The sequence below is a fragment of the Sinohyriopsis cumingii genome, chromosome 1 (assembly GCF_028554795.1).
Source record: "Sinohyriopsis cumingii isolate HCF-2022 chromosome 1, ASM2855479v2, whole genome shotgun sequence".
Classification (NCBI taxonomy): Eukaryota; Metazoa; Mollusca; class Bivalvia; order Unionida; family Unionidae; genus Sinohyriopsis; species Sinohyriopsis cumingii.
This window is the reverse complement of record NC_142961.1, coordinates 39147022-39168598: the sequence shown is the minus strand read 5'-3', so window position 1 is coordinate 39168598 and position 21577 is coordinate 39147022. Positions and strand designations below refer to the sequence as shown.

The following is a 21577-nucleotide window of genomic DNA, read 5'->3' as shown; positions in this document are numbered from 1 at the left end:
AAACCCAAATACATCAAAACTCATAGATTCCATTAATGTTTTCAACCTCAAACAGTCAGTTAATCAACCCACCCATAAACATGGTCACATTTTAGACTGGATTCTTCATAGACCTGTTGATAACATTCTACGGTCCTCCCTGGTATCCCATGACCTTGCATCAGATCACGTCTGCATTATATGCCATCTTGACATATCAGTCCCTAACCCTCCACCTTTATCTGCTACAAAGAGAAACTCTGTATGATAAATAGAACCAAACTAATGCACAACATCCAAGCTAACCTAACAACTTGCTTACCTCCTACCGCAGAACAACTCGATAACTGCCTGCATTCATTGCTTGACAAACATGCACCAGCTACCAAGTGCAGAGATCAATTCAGAAGTGTTCTCCATGGTATAGCAGTGTTAGGGACCAGCTTCGCACTGCTGAAAGAGACCGCCGTAAAGCTGAGAGGCTTTGGCTTTCCACCAGACTCACTATTCATAAGCAAATCTATAAAGCCACTAAGAAGAATGTCACAAATATAGTCCATGCAGCGAAATCAGCACACTACACTACTAAGATCATGGAAAGTTCCAGCTGCAAAGAGCTCTTCGAGACTACTAGCAAGCTAATGTCAAGGAACAAATCTACACCACTTCCAACTACCTTCTCTCCAGTCGAACTTCCGGACATGTTTGCAGATTTCTTCCATGACAAAGTACAAACCATTAGAGATAAGCTTGACACCACAATTTCAATTGACTTGTCATCACCATACAGTTGGGATACAGAATTTGAGCAGCAACTATTAGCAGCATTTGAACCTGTCTCTTTGGATTTCGTACGTACAATCCTGATGAAGAGTGCACCAAAGTCATGTGAACTTGATCCATTTCCAACATCACTGCTGCTTGAGTGCTTAGATCCAGTATTGCTTTCATTAACTGATGTTATTAATACCTCTCTCTCATCCAGGGAATTCCCATCATTTTTCAAAACTGCCATTGTAAAGCCTCTGCTGAAGAAACCAACACTAGACCATAATGATTTAAAGAATTACTGCCCAGTTTCTAATCTCCCATTCATATCAAAAGTCTTAGAAAAGTTTGTTCTATCCCTGCTTGTATCTCATCTTATCTCATCTAAATTCAAACAGTCTTTTTAGCAATGTACAATCTGCATATCGCCCTTGCCACCATACTGAAACTACTCTTCTAAAAGTAGTTAATGACATTCTCTGTGCGTTGGATAGCGGAAAGATTACAGTCCTCACCCTCCTTGATTTATCTGCAGCATTTGACACAATAGACCATGATATATTACTTCACCGTCTCCAGCATGTATTTGGCATTCATGATACAGCCTTACTGTGGTTCAAGTCCTACTTGGTCAACAGGACACAAATTGTGTCTGAAAATGGAATACACTCCATCCCAGTTGATCTATGTTGTGGTGTTCCACAGGGGTCTGTTCTTGGATCTGTTCTCTTCATTCTCTACACTCAGTCGCTCTCAAGTGTCATAGATCATCATCCAGTGTCTCACCAATTGTACGCTGATGACACCCAAATATACAAATCTAGCCACCCAACTGAAGTTGATGCTACCATCCAAGGTGTAGAGAGGTGCATTTCTGATGTGAAATCATGGATGACATGTAACAAGCTGCAGATGAATGATGATAAAACTGAGGCCATTCTGATCACAACACAAAGACTTTCTCATTCACATCCTTTATCTCAAACAATAAATATCAGCAACACCAACATTAAATTCACACATCAGTACTAAACCTAGGTGTTACTCTGGACAGTACTCTCACATTGCACCAGAATGTCATGAACATATGCAAGGCTGCATATCTTGAGCTGAGACGCATCAGCTCCATTCGCAAATATCTTTCAGGGGTTGCCACTAAAACACTTGTGTGTTCATTAGTACTTTCAAGACTGGACTAATGTAACTCAATTCTGTCTGGTTCATCTCAATATCTGCTCCAGAAACTTCAAAAAGTTCAAAACACAGCCGCTCGGATCATACTTAGAGTACCACGATCAGAGCACACCTTCCCGCTGCTCTGTACCCTACACTGGCTATCCATTCGATCCAGAATCAAACACAAAATTTGTTCTCTGTGCTACGTTTCACTGTCGGACTCTAGTCCAACATACCTATCTGACCTCACCCATGTGTACACACCAGCAATATACTTACGCTCCTCTTCTGACAATCGTATACTCATTATTCCCACTATGAAAACAAAGTCATATGGACAGCGTTCTTTTGCAACATGGAATGAATTGCCCACTGAACTTAGACACAAAGACACAGTGATCACATTCAAGAGGGGTCTCAAAACTCACTTATTTCGACTGCAAGAACAAACTTAAAGACCTAATAATGTTTCCTACCTTTAATATTCTCAGTATGTTCTTTTGATGTTTTTTTAAAAATTTCATGGTGTTTGTTTTTGTAATCATATCATTATATGTTTTTTATCTTATAGGTGTTGTCTAATGTTGTAAAGCGCTTAGAGCTTCTAAAGATTAGGCGCTATACAAAGTCCTCATTATTATTAATATTAATTATTTTTATTATTATGCCTAGATTATTATTATTATTAATTATTATTATTATTATGCCTAGATTTGTTCTATGTGAGATTTTCTTTACACGAGGAAATTGCATTATTACTGCTGTTTTGAAGATAACATCGTAATGTCTTCCAAGTTTAACTGAGACACGAAAAATTACTTTTCATATCATTCATGTTGTACAAAACAAAGGGAGTTAGATGGATCCACCAATAAATGGCCTAAAACATTGGATAAAACTCACTGCAACCAACAGATAGTCTGTTTGAAAGTATTGTTGTTATCTTCTTATCAATGAAAATTGCATGAAAATATATGATAACTATATGTCTGTCTGTAGTCTGTATACTGGAAATACAACCAAGAATGTCATCTTACATGAAAGGGCACCACCTACCTTCCAAAGATGGAAAGACCATCAAGTTCATATGTGTATCAGTATGTATTGTATCGCAGGCTGCATATTGCGAATCATATTGATGCATGGCACAGGTGTATTGTTTCACCCCTAGCCATGTCATTCCAAAATCCCAGATCACAATCTGCATTTCCCCCAAGAGGATTTCCCCATCTACGAAAAAATTTGGTGGACTTTATAAAAAAATAAAAAATAAAATATGCTAATCAGTAAACAGGTTTTAACGGAAAAAATTATGCTAGAAAAGTCTCCTTTATGACTTTCTACTTCTAACTTGTATAAGTTTTGGGGATTCGACACCATCTACAGTTAACAAAATATGTGATGAGTTGTACATGAGGTAAGGAAGTAACATATCAGTTAAATTTCAGGGTTAAAAGACCACACTGATTAAAAGAAGAAAAATTGTTTCTGCACAGTAAAATTAGTTCTACATCACCGCTCAAACTTTGTGGATAACTTGCACATGGGATTTTGGGGTCAAAAGATCAAAGGTCAATGTCACTTTGACAGAAAGAAGAAAGAATGGTTTCTGTAAAAAAAAAACAGTTCTCAACCATGTCCCTTAACCATAGCTTGTGGATGACTTACACATATAGTCAGAAAGAAGTTTATTGATTTTAGCATGAAAAAGATCAAAGATGATTACCAATATGACTTGAAAAAAGAAACTTTTTTTGTGGCATAATAATTTAAGTTCTAGACATGTACCTTGACAGAGTTAGTAGAGTGATTTTGCACTTAAGGTATGGAAGAAGCTTGTTGATTTTGAGTTCAGTTTGTCAAAGGTCACGGTCATTTTGGCTCAAAGAAAAATGGGTTTCGCTGACAAACTTTGTTCTTGAGTAGGTGTAGATGACCCAAGGTGTATACCATGGATTGGTAAATAATCTCCAGAATCAACCATGCTCTACTAGTGTCTGTACAGAGGACTATTAAACATGAGGTGATGTATAATGTGCTGTTCATGGTATTCTTGAAATCAAATGTTGCTGGGTGTAAAATAAGTTTGCCATAGACATTAAAGCTAAAAAAATTAGCCTGTTGATGAGTAATCAGGCCTGTTGATCAGTAATCAGGTTTTAAGGGAAATCAACTTACTGTACACTGTACTTAGTCATCAATATTTTTTCCAATTTCAGAGGCTTTCAACAGCAAATGAAGAAATAATTGAAGTGCTTCTGTCTAAACAGCAGCTACTGACAGTCCTAAGGTATCCAACTGATCATATTGTGAAACTTAATGTGAAGTTACAATTTAAGTTAGCTTCCTTTGACTGTGCATGTAAATATAGGCTCTTGGAACTTGTTTATATATTCTTCAGTCAAGATATCAGTGGTGACAAAGTAGTCTTCCAAGATGGAGAAATCAGTAGTATTCCATGATGGAGAAATCAATAGTCTTCCATGATGGAGAAATAAATAGTCTTCCATGATGGAGAAATCAATAGTATTCCATGATGGAGATATCAATAGTCTTCCATGATGGAGAAATCAATAGTCTTCCATGATGGAGAAATCAATAGTCTTCCATGATAGAGAAATCAATAGTTTTCCATGATGGATAAATCAATAGTATTTGATGATGGAGAAATCAATAGTATTCCATGATGGAGAAATCAATAGTATTCCATGATGGAGAAATCAATAGTCTTCCATGATGGAGAAATCAGTAGTATTCCATGATGAAGAAATCAATAGTCTATGTGAATTTTTTTTTTTAAACTATATGTACAACTGTCATAGAATCATTTAAACAGTTTAAGATAAACAATTATGTTATCAGTTATAAATTGAAGAACATGAATTTAAAATTTTGTGATGTTTTATTGATGCCCATTCAATACTCTGAGATACACGAAATATTATATTTGTATAAATTATTATTATTATTATATTAGTAAGTATCAATTCGGTTTGTTTATCCAACAAATATACCTACCTCACAAATAAGTCCACCATTTAAATGAGCCCATTCTAAAAATGAGTTGCAGAAAATATACTTATCATGAATATAAACCTTTTTTTAGTTAAATTTTTTTAGGGCATCTTAATTTATCTGAAATACATTTTATGAACTTGTGAAGTTGAATTCTATGGCTGATATCTAAATACACCTCTCCCACGACAACTCATGCACAGTGAGGTCCTAAACACAGACTGCAGTTTAAGCTAAAGCGCAAGTTACCAAAAAAGATAGAGAAAAGAAAGAGAGAGAGAGGGAGAGTTGGGGGAGGGGCTAAATGGTTGAAGACTCATTTTATAATCATGTTGAGAATAAGTCTCAATAAATTACCATTAGTGTTACTTTATTTTTATGGTAACCAAATATTTGAAAGACAGTTAAAAACATTACAGCAAGAAGTTTTAGGACATATTACATTATACCGTTTAAAAACATTGTGAATGATGTCACTGCTTTTTGCAGCTTAATGTAGATACATTGTTATTGTTGAACATTACAAGAATCTTTTCTTCAAAAAGGTGGACAGTTATTTCAAGCAAAAACAAACACTGAAACTTTATTTTCTATTGTTCCATCGGTAAAATATTTAGGATTTTATTGCAAATAATCCCCAGAATTTTTCTAATCCTTGAGCAAACCTCAGAGTGTTAGTTTGGGAATTTTAAGCTCACTACAAACTTTTGATCTGGTTTCACCATCATGAACCTTGTTGATGAAATATGTAGGCCTTTTTGGTTGGTCCCCCTGCTAACTTTTATCACATATGGGATTGATTAGGATAAGTCACTGATTACTGTTAGATACTTTAATGATGTTACTTACATAATAATATCTAAAACATTATTCGAAATGTCAATTGAAATGAGTTGACTTCGCTACACACCCATGACTGCTAGCTCATATTCAGGTAGTATTGCATGTCTTTTAACAGTTTTTATATAACCCTTTGACTTTATTTGATACAAAAGATGCAGTTGACAGGAAAATACAAAGTATACTATTAATTGATTGTAAAAATGTGCCAAACACTTTAACAAGTTGCAGATCAGAACGCAATCAGCGCTAAATAATTTCTGACATAAATTCTCACAGGCATCTCAGTGATTAACTCCTTTTCACAGAAGGCATATGGCATTTATGATTATCCAGAAAAATGAATTAAAAAATAAAAACTGAAACACAAATTTCACTTGGCAAAGAGTTATTTGATTGATACTTTTTTGTTAAAATTTTGGCACCAGTAAGCATTATGAATATTTTCATCAGTCATTATATTTTTTGATCATTAATAATTTCCCATACTCAGAGCATAAATATCTTAAGAATTTGACATTGTTTTAAATATCACTGCCATCATCAGCGACTAGTATTGATCATTTGACTTATAATGGTCATGTGATATGAGGAGATTGGTGTAGATGAGTGGTAATTGAAGCCCCTCATCTTTGACTAGCGTTGGCCGTTGCTGTTGTATTTCAGTTGCCTCCACCTTCTTTTTCCATATGTTGTCCTCTGATGTGATGACCATGGTCTAATGGTGAGTGATGGAATGTCCCATAATGCTACAATCATTGCTTATGACTGATGACTCTACTGATGCGTTTCTTAATCCTTGTTTCTAACACTCTACCTATTTCTCCAATGTAATCATTCTCACAATCATTACATTTGATAAAATAAGCCATACCACATTTTCTCAAATTTTCTGTTTTTTCCTTCATGTGTGTAAATTGTTGTCTGAAAGAGTTATATGGTTTGATACACGTTGATCACAGTGCTGTCTGAATACTCTAGCCAGGACTACTGAAGGCACGATGGATATATGGCATACTGAAGTAGGCTACTCCTGGTTTTGTGTGGTGTTTTTTTCTGCTTTTCTGGAAGTTTGAAAATCCACTCTGGATAGCCATTTACCCTTATCAGTCTCCTTATATCATGTGACCATTATAAGTCATGTTATCAACATTAGTTGCTGATGAAGGCAGCATGATATTGCAGAAAATTTTGAATTTTTAAGGTATTTATGTTCTGAGTATGGAAATTACTTATAATTTCAGAAGTATATTTTTTGGTCATATACTTTTATTTACAGTTTGTTGAGAATTTTCCTTTAAAAAAATTCAACACACCGTATGACTTCATATTAACGTAGCAGATTTCTTGATGTCGATTACAGATTTCCAAGAACTAACTGCTACTTTTGGCAGTAAAATTAGTGATATATTAAGGTTCTGTTTACCAGTTTTTATCACAATTTTGTTAAAGTTCAACCAAAGGGACCTATTGTGTTTGATATTTTTCTGTAAGAAGAATATGGGATCAACACATGCACCTGTGTTATAAGTGGGCTTGTGAGTTACCAAGCACTAAAATGATAAAATGGTGTAGATTATAATTAAAGTATGAAAACTATAAACAATTACTGCAGCAATAACATTTGTAATAATAAATAACTCAAGAAAGAAATTATAATTGTAAGGAAAAACAGTATGACTCTCATTAAATACAGCTAATTGATGTTTTATCATGGAATCTTTGTACATCATGTTGAATTTCTTGGCAACAGTTAAATATATGAGCCTCAAACATTGGAGAGGAGGTCTAAATGGGGAGGCCCAGGATAACATATTTTGCAAACACAGAATTCTGATTTGAAGTATTATTATTATTATTATTATATTTCAGGTTCATTCGAAGTGTAGGTATCACAGATACAGTGTCTGCCCGAAAATTTCTGGAAGCAGCAATGAACACCGAGGACAACCAGGTCTTCTATACAGTGTTTAAATTTTTTGAACAGAGGAATTCAAGGTTAAGGAACAATCCCAGATTCCAACAAGGTCAGTCCAACAGTCAGGGAATGTCCTCATAATATGTGGTGTTGAATTAGAAATTCCATTTATACAAATATACTTACTATTACAGACCCCCAGAAAAAAACACATTCAGGATTGGTGTCTTCATTGGGAAAACTATTAATTTTTTGTTTTAAATTTTAAACGTTTTTGTATACTGTTATTTTCTAATCTTGGGATCATTGATGACATTTTTTGGTATCAGTATACACTGAATCCTGAGAGGGTTGTTGGAGCTTAAGCCTGAAGTGTGAGGGTTTTAACAAGCCTGAGGTATTCAGCTAATGCTGGTTCAAGAAAAATATGCATGATTCTTTCATTAATACATAAAGATCTCATTACAGCTTGTAAATTTTCTGATGCAATTTAAAGTTTTAAAAGTGAAGGTGCTGATTGGTGCATTTGCTTTACTTGACCCATTTCTGCGGCAGTATGTACTCCCAGTCAGCTGTTCTAAAATGAATGAGCCTCTTGTATGAGAGCCAGCTTCTTAGATCTGTTGATAAATAACTACTTTAATGAATCATTTAATAAAACAGCTGTCATTTTTGAGGAATAAAACAACTACCATTGTTCTTATGCAGATTCTGTATTTTAATTTATACACAAATGAGAATAGACATGGTTTATTGTGAAACAGATGAGTACAGAAATCCCCTTTGCATGCATTGTTATTTTTGTCGCTCTTAATAATGTGTATTAGAGCAGGAAAGATTGTTTATTTTTCTGCTCGGAAAATTTCTCTCTTCTGTGTAACTGGAATGCATATGTTCAAGTCAATTAATAAATGATGTGGGAATGCATATTGATTGAATCTGGGTAGCCCCAAATTTGGGATATGTGCAGTAACACACAAAGAAATATGTGCAGTAACACACAAAGATATATGTGCAGTAACACACAAAGATATCAATAGTGTGAAATCCAATACATGGATAACACCACATTGATAAACCTCTTCCAGTAATGCTGTGCACATATTTTTTTTATTAGAATCAGAGATGTTATGTGAATTTCCTAGTGTAGTCACCAGACCCCTCGAGTGTTGAAACCCCTGAACATCATCTTAAGGGATTCAGTGAACATTATAGGGCTGAGAATATTCCTCACATTCACAAATTTAAGTGTCTCCAAGGTAATTTTTGAGAATAGCAAAACTTTGGAAATTGAGGGGTGGGGTTATAGAGAGACTGATTTGATTCATCACCAACAACAATAAAGTTTGTCAATGAATTAACCAATTTCTGTGGAATTTTCCTTGTCGGAAATTTTTTTTATTTTGGTTGTGTGATTAACCAATCGACATTCATGAAAGTAAAGCTTGAGCCAATCAAGCTATGCTTTTCAAAGACCCACTCTGTTGTTGTTGTTGTTGTTGTTGTTGGATTTAATGCCATTTTTCAGCACACGATAGGCTATACATGGCATCCATTATTATTGGTGGAGGAAGAACCCAGGAAAACCCCAGGAAAACCCAGGAAAGAACCACCAACCCACGAGAAGCTACTGGCAAGCTTTCTCACATACCCACATTGGCTGAATCCGAGACTCGAACCCACGCAGACAGAGGTGAGATGGCAGTGATCCGTAAAGGAGAGCGCTTTAGACCACTCGGCCACTTGGGGCCCCAAAGACCCACTTTGAGAAAATGGGAAAATAATTGGTGGCTGAAAAATATTTTAAACCAAATCATCCGAGAAAAATGTTATTTTTTGTCAATAACGAGGAAATAAGAGCAAAGTATATTGATAAGGATGTTAAAAATACATTTTGAAATGACTTGAGAGCATTTATTGAGTTGAAGATTTTTCAGAATGAATCTATAGTTGAACTCAGTGACACTTTTTTAATGTGATTTTACAGGATCATGTAATTTGTGTGTAATGCAAATTAGTTACAGCAGTCAAGGTATAGATGTGCTTGAAGGTCACGTACAATCAACCAGACATGTGACACTGTTCAAGCAGAAACGCTCCAACTACAACAATGACAAGTTGAATTATATATTATATTACCATTTGCTTTGTTCCTTATTTTTCTTAATATTTTGTTCACATCCCTGATGTTAAATTTGTAATGCATTATGGTCCCTGTAATAATCATAGTAGATTATCCCTATAATAATCAATATGATTATCCCTATAATAATCAAATAGTATTATCTCTGTAATAATCAATAGGACTATCCCTATAATAATCAATAGGATTATCCATATAATAATCAATAGGATTATCCCTATAAAAATCAAATTGGATTGTCCCCTTAATAATGAATAGGACTATCCCTATAATAATCAAATAGGATTATCTCTATAATAATCAGTAGGATTATCCCCATATTAATCAATAGATAATGATTATCCAGAAATAATTATCACATAAGGTTAGTACAGTTAAAAATTTTATTGGAACATTTCTTAACCTATGGCTTTGCTTTTTATATGGAGTCTTGCCTCTGGTTTTTGGTTAATCTTTGAACTTCACATAGTTTGTTCTCCATAAGTCTAATACTGTGTTCATACATGAGGTATCTGAACCTTTGATACATGAGGTATCTGAACCTTTCATACATGAGGTTTCTGAACCTTTCATACATGAGGTTTCTGAACCTTTCATACATGAGGTACCTGAACCATTCATACATGAGGTGTCTGAACCTTTCATACATGAGGTTTCTGAACCATTCATACATAAAGTTTCTGAACCATTCATGCATGAAGTATCTGAACCTTTCATACATGAGGTTTCTGAACCATTCATACATGAGGTATCTGAACCTTTCATACATGAGGTTTCTGAACCATTAATACATGAGGTTTCTGAACCATTCATACATGAGGTACCTGAACCATTCATACATGAGGTACCTGAACCATTCATGCATGAGGTGTCTGAACCATTCATGCATGAGGTATCTGAACCTTTCATACATGAGGTACCTGAACCATTCATACATGAGGTGTCTGAACCATTCGTGCATGAGGTATCTGAACCATTCATGCATGAGGTGTCTGAACCATTCGTACATGAGGTATCTGAACCTTTCATACATGAGGTGTCTGAACCTTTTATACATGAGGTGTCTGAACCTTTCATAAATGAGGTGTCTGAACCTTTCATACATGAGGTATCTGAATCTTTCATACATCAGGTGTCTGAACCTTTCATACATGAGGTATCTGAACCATTCATGCATGAGGTATCTGAACCATTCATGCATGAGGTGTCTGAACCATTCATGCTTGAGGTATTTGAACCTTTCATGCATGAGGTGTCTGAACCATTCATGCATGAAGTACCTGAACCATTCATGCATGAGGTGTCTGAACCATTCATGCATGAGGTATCTGAACCATTCATGCATGAGGTGTCTGAACCATTCATGCATGAGGTATCTGAACCATTCATACATGAGGTGTCTGAACCATTCGTACATGAGGTATCTGAACCTTTCATACATGAGGTGTCTGAACCTTTTATACATGAGGTGTCTGAACCTTTCATAAATGAGGTGTCTGAACCTTTCATACATGAGGTATCTGAATCTTTCATACATCAGGTGTCTGAACCTTTCATACATGAGGTATCTGAACCATTCATGCATGAGGTATCTGAACCATTCATGCATGAGGTGTCTGAACCATTCATGCTTGAGGTATTTGAACCTTTCATGCATGAGGTGTCTGAACCATTCATGCATGAAGTACCTGAACCATTCATGCATGAGGTGTCTGAACCATTCATGCATGAGGTATCTGAACCATTCATGCATGAGGTGTCTGAACCATTCATGCATGAGGTATCTGAACCATTTATGCATGAGGTGTCTGACCCATTCATGCATGAGGTATCTGAACCTTTCATACATGAGGTGTCTGAACCATTCATGCTTGAGGTATCTGAACCTTTCATACATGAGGTGTCTGAACCATTAATGCATGAGATATCTGAACCATTCATGCATCAGGTATCTGAACCATTTATACATGAGGTTTCTGAACCATTCTTACATGAGGTATCTGAACCTTTCATATATGAGGTGTCTGAACCTTTCATCTGAACCTTTCGTACATGTGGTATCTGAACCTCTCATACATGAGGTTTCTAAATCCATTAATGCACGAGGTATCTGAACCTTTCATATATGAGGTGTCTGAACCTTTCATAAATGAGGTATCTGAACCTTTCATACATGAGATATCTGAATCTTTCATACATGAGGTGTCTGAACCTTTCATACATGAGGTGTCTGAAACTTTCATACATGAGGTATCTGAATCTTTCATACATGAGGTTTCTGAACCTTTCATACATGAGGTATCTGAACTTTTCATACATTGTGTCTCTGAACCTTTCATACATGAGGTGACTGAACCTTTCATACATGAGGTGTCTGAACCATTCATGCATGAGGTGTCTGAACCTTTCATCATGAGATATCTGAACCATTCATACATGAGGTATCTGAACCATTCATGCATGAGGTATCTGAACCATTCATACATGAGGTTTCTGAACCATTCATGCATGAGGTACCTGAATCATTCATACATGAGGTACCTGAACCATTCATGCATGAGATGTCTGAACCATTCATGCTTGAGGTATCTGAACCTTTCATACATGAGGTGTCTGAACCATTCATGCATGATTTACCTGAACCATTTATGCATGAGGTGTCTGAACCATTCATGCATGAGGTATCTGAACCTTTCATACATGAGGTGTCTGAATCTTTCATACATGAGGTATCTGAACCTTTCATACATGAGGGATCTGAACCATTCATGCATGAGGTATCTGAACCTTTCATACATGAGGTGTCTGAACCTTTCATACATGATGTGTCTGAACCTTTCATAAATGAGGTATCTGGACCTTTCATACATGAGGTATCTGAACCTTTCATACATGAGGTTTCTGAACCATTCATAAATTAGGTATCTGAACCTTTCATACATGAGGTGTCTGAACCTTTCATAAATGAGGTGTCTGAACCTATCATATATGAGGTGTCTGAACCTTTCGTACATGAGGTGTCTGAACCTTTCATACATGAGGCATTTGAACCTTTCATACATGAGGTGTCTGGATCTTTCATACATGAGGTATCTGAACCTTTCATACATGAGGTGTCTGAACCTTTCATACATGAAGTGTCTGAACCTTTCATACATGAGGTTTCTGAACCATTCATAAATGAGGTATCTGGACCTTTCATACATGAGGTATCTGAACCTTTCATACATGAGATGTCTGAACCTTTCATACATGAGGTGTCTGAACCTTTCATGAGGTTTCTGAACCATTCATACATGAGGTATCTGAACCTTTCATACATGAGGTGTCTGAACCTTTCATAAACGAGGTATCTGAACCTTTCATGCATGAGGTGTCTGAACCTTTCATACATGAGGTGTCTGAACCTTTCATACCTGTTGTTTCTGAATCATTCATGCAGGGCATTTCTGAACCATTCATACATGAGGTTTTTCAATCATGGATAAATGAGGTTTCTGAACCATTGATACATAAGGATTCTGAACTGTTTGTAGGTTATATTTTTTTACATTACATTTTTGAACTATTCATAGATGAAGTTACTGAACCAGTAATATAGATGGGTATAATTATACCATTACAGTTTGTGTCACTGATCTGATGGCCTAATGGTTAGAGTGGGAGGTCGTGGGTTCGATCCCCGGCCAAGTCATACCAAAGACTTACAAAAATGGTACTGACAGCTGCCTCGCTTGGCGCTGAGCATTAAGAGGTCAGTGTTAGGACTGGTAGGCCTTGTGTCAGGATACACACACACACACACACACAAACAATTTGTGTCCACAGGTCAAAACTTTTCTTGTTCAAGTATCCAGATCTTTCTGAAATTTTGGGTCACTTCCTAATTTAATTAGCGTTTTTTTTTATTTATTTACTCCTTTTTGCCAGATCAAATCTTCTGTCTTCTTTGCTGCCATTTTGTTGCACATGACACCTTTTCTGCATTTACACCAGAGATTACTGCACAGCCATTACAATTATGCTAGGTCTAACACATTTAGAACTGGGCAGTATATACCATATTAATTAAACATCTTTTGCATTGACATAGGTGAATGATTAAGCCAGTATACTTCTACTGGTGTCAACAATCTAAAACTTCTCATGTGAACAAGGTGCTGTATGTACTCACTTATAAGTCATGTGAACAAGGTATTGTATGTACTCACTAATTAGTCATGTGAACAAGGTACTGTATGTACTCACTAACCATGTGAACAAGGTACTGTATGTACTCACTAACAAGTCATGTGAACAAGGTACTGTATGTACTCACTTATAAGTCATGTGAACAAGGTACTGTATGTATTCACTTTTAAGTCATGTGAACAAGGTACTGTATGTACTCACTAACAAGTCATGTGATCAAGGTACTGTATGTACTCACTAATTAGTCATGCAAACAAGGTACTGTATGTACTCACTAATTAGTCATGTGAACAAGGTACTGTATGTACTCACTAATTAGTCATGTGAACAAGGTACTGTATGTACTCGCTAATTAATCATGTGAACAAGGTACTGTATGTACTCACTAATTAGTCATGTGAACAAGGTACTGTATGTACTCACTTATAAGTCAAGCCCAGCTGTAAATAATATCAACTCTGATCTCCTGTCACATGTGCTGGCAGATAAGGGTCTGTGTTGTTCATCTGATTAATCCTAACAAACTGCATCTACCTAGATTTGCTGGGATTGGTGTAGTTTGCTGTTTGACTGACTTATAAGTGAGTATATTGACATTGCAGATCCCCTTTTTATGTTTTTGGTCAGCCATGGCTGATCTGTGCGGCAGCTTATGGCTAGACTTAGTTAAACAGGCATAAAGCCAATGTGACTAATTACTTGCTAATCCTTCTCTGATGTGAATTCAGAAAAATTGATCATTAGTAATGTCCCATACTCAGAGCATAAATATGTTAAACATTTGAAATATTTGGCAGTATTACACTGCCTTCATCCAGCAACCAATGTTGATCCACATGACTTATAAAGGTCACGTGATACGAGGAGACTGGTATAGACAGGTGGTAATTCTAACCCCTCATCCCTGTTTAGTCTTGGCCTTAGTGTCATATTTTAGTTGCTTCCTTCACCTTCCTTTTCCATATGTTGTCCTCTGATGTGATGACTGTGGTCTGATTGGGAACGATGGAATGGCCCATATTGCTACAATGTTCATGAATGACCAATGACTCTCTTCTGACATGTTCCTTAATTCTTGTTTCTAATACTCTGTCTGTTTCCAAGATGTAGTCATTCTCGGAATCATTTCACTTGATATATAATAACCACAACAAATATTTTCAAATATCTGTTTTGTCCTTCACATGTTGCCAAATATTTTGAATTCCTGAGATATTTATGCTCTGAGTATGGGAAATTATTAATGATGATGAATTATCCAGAGCAAGGAAAAAACCTTTTCAGTTGTAAAGAAATTGGTGTTCTGTCATGTGTTTATGTAAGCACCTGTGACTTAAATAATGTAGTTTTGTTTTGACAGTGTTTAAATTTGTGATAATGTAAATAAATAAATATGAAAGTAATCAAAGCTTTCTCAGAGTTGGAGTTAAACAGTATTGTCAAATCATCAATGTGCCACAACAATAATAATAATAATAATAATAATAATAACTGCAATGTCAGTACATGTGATTTGGACTAGTTCACTATGGTTCCAATAGACACTTCTTAAAAGAGTGCAGAGTACTTTAACTTTGGGAAACAGACTTGAGACATAAATGACAGTAATGCTAACAAAAGCCAAAAGACAGACAAAAATGAAGACAACGAAGAGAACTCAGACTTGGAATATATATTTAATGCTGACACAGTCTCATCTAAGTGAAAGATGCTGATAAAAATGGCAAAAGAACTTTAAACTTGAGAATTTACAGACCTGAGTGAGGAAGCAGCTATCATTGTTTGAAAAAAAGGGGATAAGATGGTACATTTAAAGCAATTTGCGAGTGGTGTAATACTGTTGTGAAGCAAAATCCTTTTGCTTAAAGTGGAAATACTGACTTGTGGCTATCATTGTTTAGCTGTCACAAAATTTAACTAGAATCATTAATTGTTGTTGAGGGTTGCTGTGGTATGCAGACATAACAGTCCTGTCTTGTTGAGAAAACTCTGGTAATTGGTGTGACAAATGATTGCTGCACAATGAATCAGAATAATTAATATAGGATCATTTTGAATTTGAAGATTTTGAAGACCAGGATGCAATACATGAATTTGTTAGAACTCTAAGGTAATAAACAAAGTAAGAGAAAGAAGCAAAGCCAATATGTTTTGTGAAACTTAATTTAATTGTCAAAGTTATAAATGAAAATGTGGAGGAACTTAAGGTACAAATGTTTTTCCACTTGAACAATATCAAAGGACAAGATAAAACACATTTGCAGGCTTACAACAAGAACACAATAGGAATGAACCTGATTGCTCGGTTCTCTCCTTGTATACACATTCTATTATGACCATATTTTTCAATATATCCCACATGACAGATCTTACTCTCAACTTATTTCAAAATTGCCTCTTCATTTAACCAAACCCAACCAATGGGAAATTTCTTAATTCTTCTAAAACCATCCAAACCTCACCAGCCAATGAAAGGTTAACCCAAAGTCATTGTCAGCTCTTGTTATTAAGATTATTATTAGTAACAGTCAGCACATACATAAGCATCTATTTATAGATTTTATATAATTTTACACTCTTAATATTCCTAAAACATACCCTAGTCATATAGGCAAAATCTAATTACAGATAATCCATACAGTTTACAACCATTAAATAAAAATTACAAAAATTATATAAAATCATGTACCAGGAGTTTCCAAAAATATAGATAATCCTAACACATTTATTGAGTCAAAGAACAGAATAAAGTTAAGAAACTAAATCATTTGAAAAACTAGTTTTGCAGATGGCATAGTGCAGTATGCAGATGGCATAGTACAGTATGCAGATGGCAGAGTGCAGTATGCAAATGACTGCAGTATGCAGATGGCAGAGTGCAGTATGCAGATGGCATAGTGCAGTATGCAGATGGCAGAGTGCAGTATGCAAATGACTGCAGTATGCAGATGGCAGAGTGCAGTATGCAGATGGCAGAGTGCAGTATGCAGATGGTATAGTGCAGTATGCAGATGGCAGAGTGCAGTATGCAAATGACTGCAGTAATTAGATGGCAGAGTGCAGTATGATATAAAATATGTTTGACTGAATAAAACAGTTTTTCTTTCTTGTGATCTTATCAGGTTGAGAATTTAATCCAGAAATAATAATAATTACTTTTTCAATTTCATTTCCATTAGTTTGTAAGTGAGGGACTGAGGGACTCTATATTGAGAGCCCTGTATATTTTATTTGATGAAGATTGAGATACTAATTATAATTTATGCTTAATTTTTCAGGAGAACACTGCGAGCAGTATGTCCGGCATTTTGAAGCTTTGTTTGGAACTGATGCCCTTGCCCCCATTCCAGCACCAACATGAAAATATGTCTCCAAACTCGGTTGTTTCCCCACGTGGAGCGGCAGAGTTGACGCAAACACTAGTTGGATATTTATTATCATGGAGATACAGTTGAAGCATAATAAGTTAGCCATTTTGATTGAAATTTGTTTGGATTGGAAAGAATTTGGGGTGGCTGTTTATATAATTGGACAGATTTAACTGTTTTCAAATTACCTCGTCTGATCATGACCAATAATTATTTAACCACACACATTAATATTGCGTGATGTTGACAGACAGGAGATACAATTTTTCTGAATTTCCATGTATAGAAGTTCATTTTTGCTATCACAGTTTTTTAAAAATAAATTGTAACGTAATCTCTGTATAATCAAATTTGATGATTTTTTTTTTGCATGTGAATTGCTTCTCATAGGTTATAACTTTTCCAATGGTTATAACTTTTCCAGCATCATTGGTGGTACTGTGTAAAAATTTGTGAAAGTTACATATTTCATACTATAGTGATTGTATTCAAATGCAATTATTTGTAGAATGTTGGTTTATATCTTAACTTTGCATCTTCATTTGCTATGAGCACCTGTCTCAAATGAATAAGCAGAATTATAGCACATTTCTTAGGCACCATAACATGACAGTTTGGGTTGACAGATTGCCATTGTTTTATGTAATGTATTATGCAGTATTAAGACATGCCAGTTGACTCAAAAAAATGTTGCATGTGGATCATCCTGGCCATAAAATGGGTGGGTGTGCACAAAACTAAGGGATTTAGTGATGCTATTACCAACTTAAATTGAGAAATACTTAAAATGCAGTGATTACATATTATTAATTAACTTTTTGCAGCGAACCTTGGACTGGTATAGACATGTACAAGAAAATTGGAAACTGAATAGCAAGGTTAAAGTACATCTACACTCGCTAACAGATTTTATTGAATCCATTACACTAATTTCAGAGAAAATGTGCAGAATGAAGCATAATTTGTAATCATTCCATCATAGATCATGATGTGTTTGAATTCAGTGCAAAAAATTAATAGAAGATTAACATAAAGAAAGATATGGGACAATTACATTTCAGCATGCATGTTTATGTGTCTAAGTTACTAAGCAGCTTCATATAAATTTCAGACCTCTTGAATCTTTTTGACTAGATCCGTTCGAAGTCTTTATCATGCAGTATATCTTTAGGAATATTCACACATGCTGAACATGTCCAGTAGGACTGATTTAAAATTCCAAAATCAGCTGGTGTGAGTGTCTGATAAGAAACTAGTACTCATGATTGAAAAGAAATCGTTTAATATAAACTCATACATCATGTACATGGGTGTGGAACTCGTATTGCACTTAAGATGTACATTGCAACTGGTGCAAAACTGTATTTGAGATGCAGAAAGTGTATTTTGTCCTCCGTATGATGGAACAAGCCTCTGCCGAGTTCAGGAGTAACCATTCAAGTTTATAGGTAAAGAGGGATCTCCAGTAATTACTTCATTCATTATCTAAAAGATAGCAGAAAGAATAAATGAACTAAGCCCTTCATTTCATTAAAATTGTTGTGAACTAGCTTTACACTACTGAACAGCATAATTAATTATAACATTAAACCCCTCCACCCCTGGAACTTAAATGGTAAGTGACCAACTAAAGTTCATGTAACATTGCAACACAATAATAAGTGGTATGTTGTCTGTGTTGCTGACAAGAAATAAAGAAGGATTGAATAAGATTTTAAACTTGCTTGTGTAGTCAGTTGATGACTTCAAAACTTGCATAAAGACATACTGTACATATATATATATATATATATATATATATATATATATATATATATATATATATATATATCAGAGGTAAGATGGGGTGGGTGTGTTCACAAATGTAAGACCACTATCAATAAATTTATTGACCTCAAGTATATATACATCAAAAATCTAATTACACCTACTTATGGAGATTGGGGATAGCGTTTATCTAATTTCACTTACTTTGGGATAGACGTCAGGGATAGAGTTTACCAAATTACACCTGCTTAGGGATAGACATTTGGGATAGAGTTTATCTAATTACACCTACTTAATGATAGAAATTGGGGATAGAATTTAAATACACTTAGGGATAGACATTTGGGATAGAGTTTATCTAATTACACCTACTTAATGATAGAAATTGGGGATAGAATTTAAATACACTTAGGGATAGACATTTGGGATAGAGTTTATCTAATTACACCTACTTAATGATAGAAATTGGGGATAGAATTTAAATACACTTAGGGATAGACATTTGGGATAGAGTTTATCTAATTACACCTACTTAATGATAGAAATTGGGGATAGAATTTAAATACACTTAGGGATAGACATTTGGGATAGAGTTTATCTAATTACACCTACTTAATGATAGAAATTGGGGATAGAATTTAAATACACTTAGGGATAGACATTTGGGATAGAGTTTATCTAATCACACCTACTTAATGATAGAAATCGGGGATAGAATTTAAATATACTTAGGGATAGACATTTGGGATAGAGTTTATCTAATTACACCTACTTAATGATAGAAATTGGGGATAGAATTTAAATACACTTAGGGATAGACATTTGGGATAGAGTTTATCTAATTACACCTACTTAATGATAGAAATTGGGGATAGAATTTAAATACACTTAGGGATAGACATTTGGGATAGAGTTTATCTAATTACACCTACTTAATGATAGAAATTGGGGATAGAATTTAAATACACTTAGGGATAGACATTTGGGATAGAGTTTATCTAATTACACCTACTTAATGATAGAAATTGGGGATAGAATTTAAATACACTTAGGGATAGACATTTGGGATAGAGTTTATCTAATTACACCTACTTAATGATAGAAATTGGGGATAGAATTTAAATACACTTAGGGATAGACATTTGGGATAGAGTTTATCTAATTACACCTACTTAATGATAGAAATTGGGGATAGAATTTAAATACACTTAGGGATAGACATTTGGGATAGAGTTTATCTAATCACACCTACTTAATGATAGAAATCGGGGATAGAATTTAAATATACTTAGGGATAGACATTTGGGATAGAGTTTATCTAATTACACCTACTTAATGATAGAAATTGGGGATAGAATTTAAATACACTTAGGGATAGACATTTGGGATAGAGTTTATCTAATTACACCTACTTAATGATAGAAATTGGGGATAGAATTTAAATACACTTAGGGATAGACATTTGGGATAGAGTTTATCTAATCACACCTACTTAATGATAGAAATTGGGGATAGAATTTAAATACACTTAGGGATAGACAGAGTTTATTCTTTATCAAAGAATTGAACTGTTTTCAGCAGCTAGTCATTTTGTCATGTTACGATCGGCTGATAATGTGGCCAAGCCGTGTTATGATTAAAACAGCATTTATTTCACAATTTTATTTTATTGAAGCAATGCTTAATAGTTGCAGCAATCGTTTGCTGTATGATTTAGTTTGATGATTTACATTTATTAGGTAAGCATATTAATCTATCAAGTTTGGGAATAAACTTATTTTAACAATGGCTTTGTTTAGTACATGAGTGTGTACTTATATACTCACTTATGAGTTCAGCTGCAAACATCAAAGACCCAGATCTGCCATTGCATAATGTACCAGCAGATCTGAGTCTGTACAATTTGTTTTGACTAAACAAGATAGCAATCATGTTAAGTTATTGGGCAACCAGAAAAATTGGGGCAGTCAATTTTTCAAAGCTGGTTACCATGAAATGACCATAGATTTTCAAAAAAATTCTGCCACTGGCAATATGAAAGAATTGAATTGGAACAAGATTCTTCATGCTGATAGATGGATGAATGATTATATCATTAGTAGGGTTGAACAAATGATATAAGAATGAAGTATTTGTCATTTATTTATTGTTAATATTTCATACTGTCTTTACAGTTATATGTGCAATATAATAAATTTGAAGGTTTAACCAATCTTTGTTTTGATATTTTAATGTTGATTATAGCTTGGAATCCTCATCTCAATACTGGTATTTATTACTTCACTCATACAAAAGACATTCATGTATGAAGGTCCTTGGAATGTGTTAGTAATAAAATATCATGTAATAGTTTTTATGTAAGAATTCTTATAAATATAGCAGATAGTACATCTACTAAGATGGATGTATCTG

General features: G+C 34.8%; 1 protein-coding gene across 1 annotated transcript in view; it reads left to right on the top strand.

Annotated features, from left to right (window-relative positions):
• Positions 1-21373, top strand: part of LOC149806746 (regulator of MON1-CCZ1 complex-like) — a 99558-nt gene extending 78185 nt beyond the window's left edge. Inside the window, exons 20-22 of the mRNA XM_089957133.1 lie at positions 4143-4213; positions 7651-7805; positions 17309-21373. Coding sequence (XP_089813259.1) covers positions 4143-4213; positions 7651-7805; positions 17309-17391 — 309 coding nt within the window. The 3' untranslated portion in view covers positions 17392-21373. The remainder of the gene's footprint in view (positions 1-4142; positions 4214-7650; positions 7806-17308) is intronic.
• The last annotated feature ends 204 nt before the right edge of the window (positions 21374-21577 follow it).